General features: G+C 38.9%; 2 protein-coding genes across 3 annotated transcripts in view; one reads left to right on the plus strand and one right to left on the minus strand.

Annotated features, from left to right (window-relative positions):
* The first annotated feature begins 299 nt into the window (after positions 1-299).
* ZNF830 (zinc finger protein 830) lies at positions 300-14,861 on the plus strand. Its single transcript, XM_074146699.1, has 10 exons — positions 300-509; positions 647-746; positions 2,191-2,311; positions 2,868-2,901; positions 4,281-4,495; positions 4,844-4,934; positions 5,605-5,668; positions 8,315-8,395; positions 9,740-9,816; positions 11,633-14,861. Exons 1-10 carry the CDS (start codon positions 388-390, stop codon positions 11,814-11,816), a joined length of 1,089 nt encoding a protein of 362 aa, XP_074002800.1. The 5' UTR covers positions 300-387; the 3' UTR covers positions 11,817-14,861.
* Positions 7,170-16,359, minus strand: part of LOC141463991 (poly(rC)-binding protein 3-like) — a 149,173-nt gene continuing 139,983 nt past the window's right edge. For both annotated transcript variants that reach the window (XM_074146700.1, XM_074146702.1), the window contains one exon: positions 7,170-9,301. In XM_074146700.1, the coding sequence (XP_074002801.1) occupies positions 9,241-9,301 (61 nt within the window). In that variant the 3' untranslated portion in view covers positions 7,170-9,240. The remainder of the gene's footprint in view (positions 9,302-16,359) is intronic.

Below are 16,359 nucleotides of genomic sequence, written 5' to 3' on the forward strand. Positions count from 1 at the left end.
GCACAGTGAGGGTTTCTGGATCTGGGTGTATGGGATATGCGGGGGGTTATTTATTAATTTTTTACTGATTTTGGGCAGGTTTGGTGGCAATTTTTAGGGAATTTATTCAGAGATGTGGCCTAACGGCTGGATTACAGTGCCTCTGTAGTTCCCATGTGCGCTCCAAAGGCTTAACTACTGAAAAACCTGATCAAGCCGGAGAATTTAATTCCGCCCTGTTGCCGAGATGGTTTTATTACTGCTGCCCTCCGCCGGGGGCGGGGCCTCCCCTTATGACCACGCCCCCATGGCGAAGTTCCGCCCCTCCCGGGGCTGAGCTCCGCCCACCCGGCGTAGCCTCGCTCTGGCCGGCGGCACCGCCCCTCTCGCTCTGCTCGCCGGGAGAAGATGGCGGCGGCCGGGCTGGGCCCGGGTCGGAAGCAGGTGCGGCAGGAGGAGCTGCGGCGCCTCATGCGGGAGAAGCAGCGGCAGAACGCGGGAAAGAAGCGGATCGACTCGCCCTTCGCCAAATATCCTCGGCAGCGGGGGTCCCAGGCCCTCGCCTAGGGGGCCGGCCTGGCGCGGGGGGGCGGTGCGGTTGGTGGACGGGGCGGTGAGGTGAGGGTCCGCGCCCCAGCCCTCTGCTTCCCTTAACGGCGGCCGCCACGTACAACAGCCTGGGACACCTGAGCTGCACGCTGTGCAACGCGCCGGTGAAGAGCGAGCTGCTGTGGCAGACCCACGTCCTGGGCAAGCAGCACCGTGAGGTGAGCGGCCGCCGCCGCCTTCCCCCCCCGGCTGGAGGGGGAGGCGGGGTGGGGGCTGGTGCCGGCGCTGCGGGGGCCCTGGCTGCCCGCCCGCTGGCTGGGGGTGGGGGGTGTCAGCTGGGCGCTCACTGGGCTTCTGTTGTTCAGGGGTAACCGGGCAGCAGGTGAGGAGGGGGAAGGATGGAGGGGATGGGAGGGCTTGCAGCTTTCTGAAGTGTATGCTAATCGATAACAGCTGATATCTGCAAGGAGACAGTACCCTGAAACCAAGCCTGATTGTTTTGTCTTGTTCTGTTTTCTTAAAACCGATGTACCTATTGAAATGCCAGCACTTCAGAGACTTGCCCTCTGTCTTTCGAGGGACATACTCTTAAGATCATAGAATCATAGAATGGCTTGAGTTGGAAGGGAACTTAAAGATCATATAGTTCCAACCCCCCTGCCGTGGGCAGGGATGCCTTCCACTAGACCAGGTTGCTCAAAGCCCCATCCAGCCTGGTCTTAACACCTCCAGGGATGGGGCATCCCAAACTTCTCTGGGTTCCAGTGTCTCACCACGCTCATAGTGGAAAATTTCTTCCTGATATCTCATCTAAATCTACCCTCTTCCAGTTTGAAGCCGTTACCCCTCATAGTATCACTACATGCCCTTGTAAAAAGTCCCTCTCTGGCTTTCTTGTAGGCCCCCTTCAGATACTGGAAAGCTGCTCCCACATCAGTGACAGCTTTTAACTGTTGCTTTTCTGCAGCTTGGACTTGGAAACCCTCCTTGGGATTGCTTTGTTACCTGTATGTTGTCAACTGACGACTTACATGTGGTTAAGAAAATATGCTTTTTTTCTTTACAATTTAGCAGTAAAGATAAAGAATTTGTAAAATAGTTTCAGTGAGCTTGTAACTTGGATGCAACCTTAAATCTGGGGGGTTTTTTGTCCTTTTAAATTCTTTTGTGGCTGCTTAGTGGAAACTGAGAGATGGTATTTAATTTTACAAGTGCTGAGAAAAAGACCAAAAGAACTGAGGGGTTCCTAGTTTATTGCCTGTATGCTGAGTAGATCATTGTGGCAAGGCACAGTAGCATGTCTTTTATACTAGTGCTGTGTTTTAATTTTGAAACAATATTCCAGGACCTTAGGATCAGTCCAGCCTTCCTGCTCTTTGCTCCAGTGTTTTACTGCTGTAAATGTCACTGGTCTTAGCCTTTCCTTTCTCACTGGTACAACCTCCCTTGTGCAAGTGTCAGTTCCTCTTGCCCCCATGTCACATCAGTCAGGAGGCTGACAGAAACATTGGTCTTGATTTCTCTATCCGTAATGTCTGTTTCGGTGATCTTGTTCTAGAAAGATACTAGCTCACTTTAATAAAATGTTCTAAAAGTGCTGTTTTAAGCTGCAATCTAGAAGTTTCTGCTCGGAAAGCTTCCTGAATTTTGACTTCTTTACAGAGAGTTGCAGAATTAAAAGGCACAAAGCAGACCGCAGCGGGTTCAGCTCCTAGCACATCCTCTCATCCTGTCAAGAGAAAAACTGTTGACACAGAAAATGCAGAGTTAAAAAGAGTAAAAGGTAAGGAGAGAAAAATACTTATTGAGCACTTGCCAGAACCTAGCCATTTTATATCTTGAATGTTTTTGTTTTGTTTTGTTTTTCACTGTGGAAGTGAGTGTGAACGCACAAGACTGTTGAGTTAATGTCATCCTGTTGCTGCTGAAAAGGGAAAAAGTCTGTCTTGCTCTTTCTCTGTGAGTTCACTGATCAGGAAAAAACTGCACTTCTGGTAGTTTACCTAGTTTTGTTCTGGGTTATTTGGTTAAATTAGGCCATGGAGCTGTGGGCTTGGTCCAAACAGAACCAGAAAAGTGTAAGTTAAACTTGCCCTAAAGTGGTGTTATTCCTTTTCAGTGGGATCAAGCCACTGGTTTATTTCAAACTATGCATGAAAGTTCACACTAAAGGAAAGATAGTTATTTTTTTCCCCCTTGATGCTACTGAACATGTAAATATATGAAATATATGAAAGTGTGTGTGCATTTGTGAACTTGCTGCTGTAGTAGAAGTCTGTTTGAGGGATGTTTCTTTTAAAAGCATGTATTGTAAGAAGTGGTTCTTGGCTGTTATGCAGGTACAGATGAAAAGCCGCATACGTCTACATCTGGGTAAGTAGATCTTATTACATATGAATTTTTTGTAACTGTACCAACTGCTGCATCCTCACCCTGTTCTTCCTCGTCTCTCCTTCCTAGCCAAGGGTAAAGATTCAGAGAATCAGCAGATCCCTGCTTCTGCTTATTTTCTAATGTGGGTGTATATTCCTGAACATGGCACCTCAGTGCAGATGAGAAAAATCATGGTGTTAACTTGAGAGTCTGTGACAAAAAAGGAATTCTTTTACTGTTGTTATCAGACTTTTAAGGATTAATATGTGGTGGTATTATGCAGTTTGCTAGAATGAAAATACCTAAATTGTGGCATATACTCTAATGGTAGCATACTACAGAAGAGATGGTAGTCTGAAATTAAGACAAATTTTAAATGTATATTTAAATGTACTTTGAAATCATATTTATTCACAAAAGCTACTAGCAAATGTCATCAGCAGATCTTTTTAAAGATGTTTTTGTCACTTAACATTAATGTAAATGCACATCTTGCAGTTGAACTCTCACAAATACAGAAGTGTATTTGACTTCAAGGGATTGGGTTAAGCATCTTACTGCTATAAAGATGTGTGGTGGTATTTGGACATCTTTGTGGGGTTGGCAAATGTCACACGAGGCCTGCAGATCTCTTCTTCACAGGATGCTTCTTCACAGGATAAATTATTATTATCTTGCATAGATGTTATGTGCTGTTATCTTGACACTAGAAGGCACTTACCTTGTAGAAATTTTGAATGTGTGTGTAAACTTAATGGTTGAGAAGTTTCTTCATTATTAAACTGGTGGGTATGATTATTTAAAATATAATGTGGAAAAATGTTTGGCTTGGAGGCCTGCAGCTATTCTAAGCAAATCTGGGTGTTCTCATTGCTGAGCATGCGTGGCTCTTCTAAGCTGCAGTTCTGAGCAGCAGTAGGTACTCAAAATAAGCAGTTGTGTAATACATGAAGTTTACCGAGGTTTATGTGACATTAGTATGACTGCTGAACTATGAATTTTCTATGTAATGTGTTCGCAGCAGATAAACTGATCCAAATAACTTTGAATGAGGAAACAGAATTACCTAAGCTGCCATTCCCCCAAATGCACTTTGTTATGGGATATTTTTATTAATGTTTCTGATCTTGAATATTCAAATACAAAAATGGAACTGAAATGTGATTTCAGAATTGACCTGGTCATTTCTGAGTAACTTCAAATGAAAGCAATGAGTATGTGCTGCCTTCAGACAGTGGTGACACTGGTAGCCGCGCAGTTTAGGGTATTGCACAACATCTAAAAGATCTTATTGCTCACAGATTGAATGGGCTTTGGGTGCCAGAATGTAAATGATTTTTATGGAGTTTGAGATAGTTATATTGTGTGTTCTTTACTAGGCTACCAGCAGACTTTTTTGATGAAACAGTGCAAGATAGTGCAAACGAACAGCTTTCAAAGGGTCCACGTCCCAGTTTATTGTCAGGAAATTATGATGATGATGATGACGACGATGAAGAGGAGGAACAAGATGAATCAAACAAATCCTCTGTTACGCATAAACCTGAAATTCCACCTCCAACTCAAGAAGTAATAGCTAATTCTCTGCCTGCAGGTAATGCTGATTGAAATAGGAAGTGATTCAGTAGGGAGAAGCTGTGTTTTAACTGATGATGGAAGGAGTTTCATTTATTTTTCTAATTATTGCTATTAGCTGTTTAGGGTGTATGGAGAAGTGGAAGCAGAGAAAGGAGATTCTTTAATAGTTTGTTATTGTGTGATGTTTTCTCAGCATGCTTATTGATTTTTATGTTCTAATTGTTTGAGGCTGTCAAGTGAAATAATGTCTGGCTGTTCTTCCCTTGGTTCAGTAAGGTATTAATTGAAATTCCTGTCTAGTCAGAATTTTATAAAGAAGCTTGAACAGTTGTTCTTGCTCATAGGCTTCTGTCTTTTCTTACAGACTTCTTTGACAGCAAAACTACAGCTGCTCCTATAGTTTCCCATTCAGGATCCATACAGAAAGCAGAGATACAAGAGAAGATAGTGGAAAGGTAAGCAGTCGCACGTTGATAAATTTGGGAATTGTAAGTAAACATTATCCTCCCAAGAAGTACAGATTGCGATCACTTAGAAATCTGTCAAATTTTTAACTTGTATTCAGAATAGCTTGTATATATGTCAGCCTCTAGCATTACTTCAGACAGGTATTTCACACCCTGGGGGCAGGATAAGAGATGGAGCAATGCCATACAGTGTCTCTTAGACATCTCTATTTGCAAATTTTTATGCAGGATACTGTTGAAGCTTGTTGTCAACCACTGCTTTTCACTGTTTAAAGAAAACCATTTGCTTGTTCTATAGTAATGGTTCAGCTCACTTCGGCACTTTTTTAGACAGTGGATTAGGCTTTCAAAAGTAGAGACTGTCCTGTTAAAATGTTTGAGTGCTTGGCACACTGGAAAGAACAGTTTAAGAAGCCCGAGCTCTTGTTTTGACAGCCAGGTTTAAACCTATCTGTGCAGTTCCTTGGAAGTTAGATAAGAGCAAACTAAAGAAACAAGTTTTGATGGTTCCAGTTAAAACTTGGGGAATAAAAAAAACTTGTTTCATTTCTAGATCCTTTTATAAAAGGTTATGAATTTTATTCTTGACTATTTTAAACTCTACAATAAAGCAGGTTGTAAAGTGTTAACTCGGGATAATGGTAATCAAACATTTCAGGAAAGAAAACACTGCTGAAGCTTTGCCAGAAGGCTTCTTTGATGATCCTGAAGTGGATGCAAAAGTAAGTGATCTGCTCTCTTTATGCTGCTGGATTTATTCTGCCAGTTGTAATGATTTTCTGAGTAGTAAGGATGCTTTTTCAGGTAATTAGTCATACCAGAACTTAAGGAAATGAATGAACTTTTTCGTTCTCTATTAATTAGAAGACACGAAAAGGGACAGAAGCAGGCAGGCAGGCTTATTAAATCGTGGCTCAATGTATTTTTGATTATGGTTCCTTTGTGGCTCTTTAAGAAAACCTAAGAAATGTTATTTGTTGGTTAAAATGCTGGACTGAGATTTGGACAATCCACCTGTTATTTATTTCATCATCCCAGGAAAAGCATTTAATCTAATTTGTACATCAATTCTACTTTGGAATTGAGGATATAAAAATAGTTCTCTAATGTCCTTTGAGAGATTCTGTTGAAAAGTGTTAGGAGTTACTACGTGACTGATACTATACACCCTGTTAGAATGATTCTGGCATACTACAATGGTGAACTTGGTCTTCAGCCCTCTTGTCTTTTACCACTCTGGGTTTTTTTGATGCTCAGAAAAGAAATGTGGACATTCAAAGTGTTTCTCAAGAAACCCCACAACTAAAAATCTTGGAATTTTGATCAAAATAATTCATACTTCCTTCACATAGTACCAAATGATGACCCAAAATAAACACTGATACTTGGAATATGAACTTTTTTTTTTTAAATTTACCACAGATTTGATGGCTTTCCTGTTTTCATTATTGAAATGGTAGTATTGTAGGCTCAAAGTCTTTTTTATTCTCTTTGAGTATATTTCCCTATTGTTCACACTGTGGAAGGCTGCTGCTGTATTTCATTTGGATTGTGAGGTTGAGCCAAGACTTCTGATTTGGAGATCTTCCAAATAGTGCTGCTTTGTGTTCAGTTAGTCCCCTTGTCCCAATTACAAGTTTAGGCGTCTCTTATTTGCTCTGGCAAGATTATTTTGGCACCACTCATGCCCACATGTTGGCATATGTGAATAGTTTTGAATAATGACATTTTGAATATTGAAATACATAGCTGAAAAAGCCACACAGTTTTTTGGTTTTTTTTCATAAAAAGTGTTAAATTTTTCAAATACTTAGTTTCACCATGAGTTGAGAAGCGTGGACAAAGCAGGAATGCCTAGCAGGCAAAGGAGAATCTGCTTGTATTTGTGAGGACACTGGTTAGTTATCTTTGTTCTGGTTGTCACCTCAGTTGATAAAATTTACAAGTGGATAAATGTTCCAGTAAGCTCTTCCTTGAATTGCTTACAGGTGCTCTTCTTTTTAATGAGCCCTTTCTAAGTTTAGTTAATATGTAGGGGGAGGAAAATGTTTGTGACATCGCTTATAGTGAGATGGCTGCAGTGATTCTGTGTTGGAGTCATACACAAAATACTTATTTTCAGAATTAACAGTGAGCATTTGGACGGGAGATTGTGGGCTTGAAAAATGTTGGGTTTTTTACATCAGGAATTAGATAAATATTTCAAGGAAAAATAATATCTTTAGTGTTTAAATTTATTGTAAGAAATACAAATAATTATGAATTACAAAAGACAACCACAATGCATAATAACACAGTACATACACATATGATAGAAATAATCACAGAACAGAAAAATGAAATGATGACTATTACTTCCCAGTACGTAGTTTGCTTGGAAGCTTCTAATATAGTCTATAAACTTAATTCTTACTACTGGATTTTGTATAATCATTCAGGAACAAAAGGTACCAAACTGTTGTCTTTACCATGATAATGACTGATGTGTTACCAAAAGAGAGGAATGAATAAAGGAAAAATAAAACTAATGCAAAAAGATGGTGTCATGAATTATTCTATTCAAATTGCGTAGTTTTCCTACCTACATAATTTCCACCCAGTCCAGAGCCAGGCATAATCTGTCATCTAACATATGTTACATGCCATATCTTCTTCCAGTCTTGAATTGTGGAAGTTTTGGTTACACAGTTAGATTATCTTGTTTATTTGCTTGTATTAAAAGCACAATCTGGTTTTGATTACCTTAATTGTAGATCTTAAACATGTTCTTACAGCTACTACTTTTTCAGTCTTGTCTTAGTAATTAATGCAGTCTACCACAGAAGAATAAGCTTTGCACGTCGTTAAAATTGGTACGTAGCTGTACTATTTGTTCTGTTAGCCGACAAAATTAGACTAGATTTGAAATATCTAACACCAGTCAGACTAGTGACTGAATCACTTGATATTTTATGTTATGCCGAAGGCAAATAATTCACTGCTTCTTGGCTTGTGAGATAGCTACTATATATGATTGAACAGGCAGCTTACAGAAGAATTTAAAAGTTATCAGCTGACATAGTGAAATTACAGACCATCAAATTAACAGACTTAGTCACTTTTTTAATCCAAACATTCCACACCATCCATTCTTAGTCAATTATTTAATGATACAGTCAAAGGTGTTGTTTTAATCCAGGAGTAGAGTCCAATTTTTCCTCCAAAACCATTGTGTAGTTGTAATCTCTTACTCATATACATCACTTACACTGAAATATGTTGACCAGAGTTTTCTGAGAACACAGCATAATTTATCTTATTTCTCCAGCTGTTTTACAAAATAGTTACTAGACATGAATTTACTAAGCCTGTTTTTTCATGTACCTTAGGTGCGAAAAGTTGATGCTCCAAAGGATCAGATGGACAAAGAATGGGATGAATTTCAAAAGGCAATGCGACAGGTCAACACAGTAAGTAATGGAATCTATTTTTATTGATTCTAAATACTATACACAATAAGGAAAACAACAGTTTCATGCAGCTCTGCAGAATGACTGACATCTGCATTTGTCAGCTGTTTGTTGCAATGCAGTGTGTGGTTAAATGCACTTTATAAATGAGCAAAGGGTTCCTTATATTTTCCACTTAACAGAAAATAAGTTGAAGAAATGCTTGATCAGGATCCAGTCATCAATATATATTTAGTTAAATTGTGTTTACATAAGGTAGCATATACCTCAGATCAGTGTCCTGTATCCAAACAGGACATAATTGTGGGCTCTTCTTCAGGTGAGGCATATTCATGTTTTAACCTTGAAAAAAACTGAACAAAACATCACCCGTTTGTCTTTTTCAAAAAGAATCTATAAAGTGTAGGTAACCTGGGTTTTATGGTTAATTTAAATGTACTGGAAAGGAATCTCAAAATTTGGGAAAGTGACAAAAGATCTGGTGTGTGAGAGACATAAGTTGGCCACAATTTTTCTGTACTTCCATTTTTACTGTTTAGCATTGCTTGGAAAGTCTTCCCGGAACAGGTTTTTATCTGCCCTTTTGTACAATATAAAACTGTCGCTAAAGATACCTGGTGTTCTCAGTCTTCCTCTAGAGTATTTGCTAGTTTTTTAATTTTAATTGTTAATAATTGCTCATACGTCGACTGCTAAGAGAAGCGGTGCAAAAGAATTTATCATTGCTCATTTTAAAGTGGTCAGCGCTATAAACAGAGCGAATGTTCATACAAAAGCAGTGGTGGATACATTTTGCTAGCATTAGCCATTCAGATAATTCTTCAGGTTAGAAGGAATCTTCTCAGTTATGCGTGGACCATTGATTGCATAGCATCTCCCAGACATTCAGATTTGAGAAAGTATATGCTGAAAAAAATAACAGGTTAGAAACACTTCGGGATCTAGCGTGAATATTTAACCAATACTTTCAATAAGCTTGTGTAATGAGGTCCCAAGCATCGGGATATAGCTCCTATTTCAGCCTCAGACTTTGGATGCGCGTAGTTTCTTTTATGCTCAGTTTCAAATAGTAGTGTATTGAAAAATTCAAAAGGTTAACCCCAAAGCAGCCAAACTACTTTTAACTTTTAGCTTTAAGAAAAAAAAAACACTTCCATTTCAAATTAAACCAGATCAGTTTTTTCTGTATCTGCCTCCAGAGTCTTTTGTGAAGGTGGGAGTATACGCTTAGGAGATTGACACTGACTTGAGGTAGGGGGGAGGAAGGGAAGACACAGACATCAAAAAGGAACAACAGTGGAATTCAGGATGAAGGTGAATTTTCTTAGCGCTTTTCTGGTTTAGATTTCAGAAGCGATAGTGGCAGAAGAGGATGAGGAGGGACGACTAGATCGTCAGATTGGAGAAATTGACGAGCAGATGTAAGTAGATCAATTTTTCCTTAAACTTTCTGTTCTCCAGCAGTAATGGATCGCTATTTGACTAGAGTGATAAAAACATTTTTAACTTTATAATTTTCTGTGATACTACCTTTCATTGATTGCCTAAATATTTGAAGGAGAAAGCCAAACTCCCTCAAATTGCAGGATGATACCTAATAAAAACATGACTTTTGGTGCAAAGTTGTGTAATCATTTGCAAAGAGAGAAGGCATTAAAATCACTAAAAATACAGGCAGCAGGCATGGGCAAAATAAAGCAATAGAAGGCAAATTCTTTGAACAAACTGTCCCTGTCACGTCTTAAATTGAGTTCTGATTCATGTAGAATTTATGTGAACATTTTTAAAAAACAAGGTCTGATAAGCTGCATAGCTGTTAAAATTTGGATAATGAGATTTGTATTTTGGCCATCCATTTGCTGTACTGAAAATGCCCTGTTCTGTGACTAACTCTCCTTGTTTCTAATAAAAGTTTACTTAAAGGTTTCGTTGAATGATGCCCTTCATTGCATGAAGTAGGGTTTTTGTTTTGTTTTGCTGAAGTGGTAGGTGTAGCGATTGGATAAGCATTAGTTTAAACTCTAAGTAACCTGAAATACAGCTTACTGGAACAGATTGTTACCATTATCGTGTAGCTTAACACATTGATTAACAATTATTATGGCAATGTTACCAATTGAAAAGGAAAAGATGAATTCCAATTTTAATGAACCTTGCAATAAAAAGAAGACACTAAAAATTAAAGCAACACTTAAGCCATCTGGCCAGTTTTACATGCTACAGATAATGAGCATATAGTAACAACGGCGTTGGGTTCAAACCGAGTTTGGTAGTGCAGGAGTGTCTTCTAACAATGTTTGTGTAATTCTGGAGAGGGCTTGAGCTAAACCTGGCTATCCTTGAGCATTCATTTTTACCAGTAGCTTAGGATGCTACAGTACATAGAACTAAATTCGGAAATTTGTAGAGAATTTCAAGTTTGTTACCGTAATTATTTTTCCCCAAAATAAAAGTTCCAAATGGATTTTTAAAGATGGTTTTTGTAGCTTTGTCTTCTGAGTGCATTTAAATGCAAGCCATTTCAAATGAAATTAAAAATTAAATTAATTCCAGTGACATTCATGTTTTCCCAAGCCTTCAAGTCTTCAGCTGTGACTGCCTGTAAGTAATCATATTGCAGATGTGCAAGGGGAAACAGGATCCAGATAGTAATCTTTCCTTGTTGATTCTTCCTAGCAAAAGGGAATGAAAGCAGCAAAGATGTATTTAAATTGGGCTGATACTACTTTGCATTTTCAACAAAATACCCTGTTAAAATAGCATGTTATAAAATATATTTTAAAGACAGAACTTTTTAAGTAAATGGAAAACTGAAACTTGTCGACTGTTTACTTAAAAAGTTCTGTTATAGCACACAGTAAGCAGGTAAAGGATCTGAACACTTGCGCTGCTTTTTTATTTTCAGAGATGCCACCACTAAGTTATAAAAATTGATAGCCAGTTGATATCTCACATTTCTACCATATATGAAAACTGTAAGTGAAGCAAAGAATAGTGTCTCTTCTTGTGTGGAAGTGGATATTGGTTTGTGGTGGTATTGCAGTTGTTATTATTATATCTTGTTGCTAGAGAATTTACCACACCACTCTGCTGGTCTGTTTCCACTTGATTAAAACAGAGAAGGTGCACTAGCATATTGGAGCTTTTTTTTAATCCAAAGTTGGAGAAGCAAAATCCAGCACTGTAGAAAATCCAATTAATGTGGAAAGTGTTAATAGGTGGTTTACTTTTCAACAGTGAATGTTATCGCCGTGTTGAGCTTTTGCGTAACCGCCAGGATCTGATGAAGGAGAAGTTAAAAGAAGCCATGAGATTAAGAGCAGCACGAGAGAAAGAGGACGAGGATATTGGTAGCGAAGATGAAGAAGAATTGCAGGATTTGCTGTCTCAAGACTGGCGGGTGAAAGGGACCTTGTTGTAGCATTTCTGCAACGTGGTTGATACTCTCTTTACCTGTGATGTTACTTCCATTGTTAGAAGTGAAACGCTTTTGTTAAATATTTATTTAAAGAGCATCATGAGATGGTAAAGAGCCACATGTATTAAAAAAAGAATCTTTGTAGATCTACAATGGTGTATTACTTGTAAAAACTGTATATTGCAAATGTTTTACGATACTGAATGTACCTTTCCTATTAAAATTATTAGTTTCCTACCAGAGGTATTTTAATGAGATTAATAAGTCACTGAATACTCTCTACAGTTTGGAAGCATTAGGTATATCTGGTAATTTTGAGACTTGGGTCATGGTGTATAAAAATAAAGGTCTTGCAAAAGTGATAGCATATGGAGTTTTCCCAGATTGGGGGGGTTAGGAAAAGGAAAATAATTATGCATTTATGTTACCTTAAAATTTATAAGTGCTCTTCTATCCATTGCCCTGGCTCCCAATAAAATAAGTACATTTTTTTCAGGATCTGTTACAGTTTCTTTGTGTATGTAAGGACCAAGATCAGAAATGTTGAGCTACAGCTTCTCCACGGTTTATGCTCTGTGATAAGCCATAGGCAGTGCTGAATGCTTTTCTTTTTTGCGTAGTGTACCCCACATCTCTTGAACCAGAGGGATGAAAACACGGTGGTTACATAGAGGCATAGCTAAATGAAAGGGTGACAAAATGCCAGAGAGAGAGGTACTGCACTGGAAACTGATGAGGTAAAATAATTTATCTATCTGTAAATACTGGAAATTTTCTTAAGATACTATCTTAGGCACAGGAAGCATCTGAAATTGATTTCTGTTCTGATAAACACAGATGAACTAAAATCAGGTACCAACAAACTTGAACCTTGACAAGACTGGGACGTGGAAAGCAGAACTACCTTGAGCTTTGGTAAGCTGGAGCTTTTTTTTTTTTTTAACTGAAGCTTATTTTTTAACTCTGCAAATCTTAAAACATTTCAAATTTGCTGAGGACTTTTGAAAAAATAGGAGAAATGTGTGGTTTATTTTTTGCAAATAGTAAAGTTGTGAAGGAACAGCTTAACACTTTCCTTCTTTTTAACAATTTGAGTTCTAAAACAAGTTGGTGAGGTTTTAAAGGGAGAAAACAAGCTTTGTTCTTACAAGAGCATTCTAGATACTTGCCTCAAAGGTGGCTATTGACCAAGCAATAAAGAGCAAAACTAAAGCTAGATGTTTGATTTGCCTGTTTTGGAAGAAAGATTTGATATGGTGGGAGCCCATTCCTTATTGTGAGATGCTTTTATACCACTCCTGGTTTCCATGATCCTTGGATTCAGCTCTGTCAAAGTTCAGTCAATGGTCCTTAGCAGTGTGGTGCATCTTTTTATTCCTGCTCACGTATGCTGGCTTACAGTCGCTTTTTGGTTAATTTAATAAGCATAAGTAGCTGTTACTGCTAAAATGTCTGTCACAGCACTGCAGCCTTACATGAATTAGAACTGTTGTTGAGATAGCAACATCTGTGTCAATACAGAAACATTCAGAGAGTACTGAAACAAGTAATGGATGTTTCGCCAAGTTGGAGAAAACTTAGTTGGGCCAAAACTGAAATAAAATTTCCTTCTATAGCGTGAAACATTTGAACATCAATGTATAAGGTTCCTGTCATGCTGCAGTGGAAGATCTCTAGTTCCATTTTTCACTATAAAGAGAACTTTCAGCTGAGAGGGTGACACAGTATTTAACAGATGGACAGTTTTGTTTCGAAATAAAACAAAAGACACACACCCCCAATGTTACTCTAGAAGAGCTAAGTTTCTAATTGGTCTACTTATTTTTCCTTTTCACGGACCTGACTCACCAAAGCATACTAGCTTGTTAACACTGAGCTTTAGAGCCACTCTCTGCATTTCACTTAATGTCACAGAAGCAGATGTGACCCAAGTCAGGTCACACTGAACGTCAGTATAAAAATGTTAATCTCTGAGTTTGTAACTTACAGATAAATGTACAAAACGGAAGTGTAACTTTTTACTTTGATTTTGTACATGACTGCAAATCATGGTTTCAACTGCAGATAAATAGGAAAGGAGCTGAGCAGTAAAACAGTTCAGCCATTTTAGCTCAGTTGCCCTCCTCTTGAGGGAGACCTAGCAGTAAGAAGCTCGAGGCAGTTTTCAGTCTCTAGAACTGGGTGTTGCATTGCAAAAGAATTTTCTCTGCTGTTTAAGAAGTAATTTTTCTTTCTGTGAGTTTAGTTTCAGTGGAGGGAGTTTGTACATTCAAATCCAAGCCAGTGCAGCCCATTGTTTTAATTATTATTGGGTATAGATGGCAGGAACAAACACCAGATCACTCCTCACTCTATCCATTATCCCTGCGTAACTTCTGTTGAAGGAGTAAAAGCGATGGACCAGCCTGGGGGTGTCTGTGCTGCTGAGGAAGTAACCAGCAGCAGTGGTCCCTCTTAGTTCATGCTTGTTTAAGAGTTGGTGCTTTTTCCCTTGCAGAAATCTCATAGATCCACAAATAGTGTTTTATACAGCCTGTTGTGTACGACACTACGTTTCTTCACTGTTTGAAATAAAGCTTTCCAAGAGCTTTGCGCAGAAGCCAGGAGTGACTTTGCTAGCTGTGTCCTCCGTGACCATGGGTGTACACATGCTGTTGTGTCAAGAAAGCAAGAAAACATACTGCTTTTTTTAGCAAAGTAGCATGGCTGCAAGGGAGAAAAGGGAATTATCCCAACCTTACTGAATAGTCAAGCTAATTTATTAAGGTAATGAGCTCCTGTGTCTTAGAAAAACATAGGCATAAGTAATTTATATTTTAAGTCTGTCCTCAGTTTTAGAAAATAATTTTACGAACTTCTGAAGAGCAGTTCAGCCAGGTGATTAACCAGAGCAAATAATTGTTTTTTTAAAAATACACACTTCCTTAATTTCTGACTTCTTAACTTTCTTGAATTGTTTTTTTTAAACAATAAAGATGAAAGTAGTCGTAATAATGAGTTCTGTCCATAGCCACTATTAAACACAAAGTTGTAACCTCTAGCGCAGCGGAATTGAGAAGACTCTTTTAATTCTCTGATCTACAAGACCTCCAGAAAACTGAAGAATCAGAATTAAGAGGGAAGACTTAGCATCTGTATTCCTTATTTATTGGTATAATAATAGAGAGTATTGCCCAAATGTAAGACCCGTGGAATTCCGTGCTACTCAAAAAGAGTTGTGATTCCCCAGCTCAGTGGTTTTGAAGCTCGTGAGTGACTTCCAGGGCCAAAAACGTGCACCTGTGTGTGTGTTTGAAATGGTCTGGCACGTGCAATCAATCACAAATGGTGATCTGCGTGCGAATTTCTCTCCCGCCATGGGAGAAATAAGCTGCTGTGTCATGACTCCGAAGTGCAAAAAGGGCTGTATTTGATACAGAGGAGTCTGACAGTGATTGCGCAAAACCAACCAAACCAACATCAACAAAGAAAACAACGTTCTCATTGCTAACATGACTGTCATTCCTGCACTGAAGCATGTAATTTTAAAATTTGCTTAGAATCACGAATACTGGTTAAAAACATTAATATTAGCTTTGATCAGGCTCCCCACCAATAAATTCAATTTGAGGAGAGACAAATTTGCAATGACATGCCACTGTAATTAAATTATCTGCATTTTATCATCTTACAAACATGGAGCTAGAAATAGCTCTAAAGAGAAAAGTCGTATTACTCAAATATTTTCAGCACTTAAAAATACTTTCTTTTTTCTTATAATCAAGAAAGCTTGCTCTAGGAAATCAGACATCAAACCAACAGGAATCATGCTGTACCTGTCATTAGAAACCATAGTGTGAACATAGAATGTTTCAGAAATCCCCTTTTCTTAGGTAACATCAGATGAATTTGACACTTCTCTTTCATTTCAGTTAGTCTCTTGAGACGTATGCCAGTCTCTAGAGTGGCAGGACACATGCATTGATGCAGAGGCTGATGTAATCATCAGCATTACTGCGTTCCGTCCTGGAACCAAGGAGTAAGTACACTTTGGTGGCAAGAAAAAGCAGGATGTATGTGTATCCCTGGAAACCGAGGCTCAGGCCAAGAGACGGAAGCTTTCTGGTGTGAAGCAGTTTTTCAGTATCTGCCTTCACTTACTCTTCTGTTCCTCGCTTCCCTTAGAACTATCCTGGCCTGTCAGCTGGAAAAAGAAATACCAGCAATTCCCTTGTGCAGAGAGCTAAACCAGGTCTTGCTGCCAAAAATACAGTTGAGGGACTAACACCTTGTGTAATTGGTGGTTACAGCACTTGGGGAGGATGTAAGAGATCCGAGTTTAAATCCTTCCTCTCTATGCTGTCCTTTGAACCTACAGTTCCTCTGATGCAGCTGAGCAGCCTGACAATTGCAGTCTTTCCTGTAGAAGCTGTGTCGCTGTCAAGTGCCTGAATTAGTGAGCACGTCTGACTTGTCTGATAACCACGACACTCGCCTCCTGTTCTAAGTACGTAACTAGCACCGAAATACATTCAGCTGAGATGGAAACTATGGAAGAAACTGGATT

The sequence above is a fragment of the Numenius arquata genome, chromosome 4, assembly GCF_964106895.1.
Source record: "Numenius arquata chromosome 4, bNumArq3.hap1.1, whole genome shotgun sequence".
NCBI classification, from domain to species: Eukaryota; Metazoa; Chordata; class Aves; order Charadriiformes; family Scolopacidae; genus Numenius; species Numenius arquata.

Excerpts from the sequence above, each read along its gene's own strand:
- ZNF830 (XM_074146699.1), top strand. The coding sequence starts at position 388 with ATGGCGGCGGCCGGGCTGGGCCCGGGTCGGAAGCAGGTGCGGCAGGAG. Across the intron at positions 510-646 it reads ATCGACTCGCCCTTCGCCAA|GTACAACAGCCTGGGACACC; the intron begins ATATCCTCGGCA and ends GGCGGCCGCCAC. Across the intron at positions 747-2,190 it reads TGGGCAAGCAGCACCGTGAG|AGAGTTGCAGAATTAAAAGG; the intron begins GTGAGCGGCCGC and ends ACTTCTTTACAG.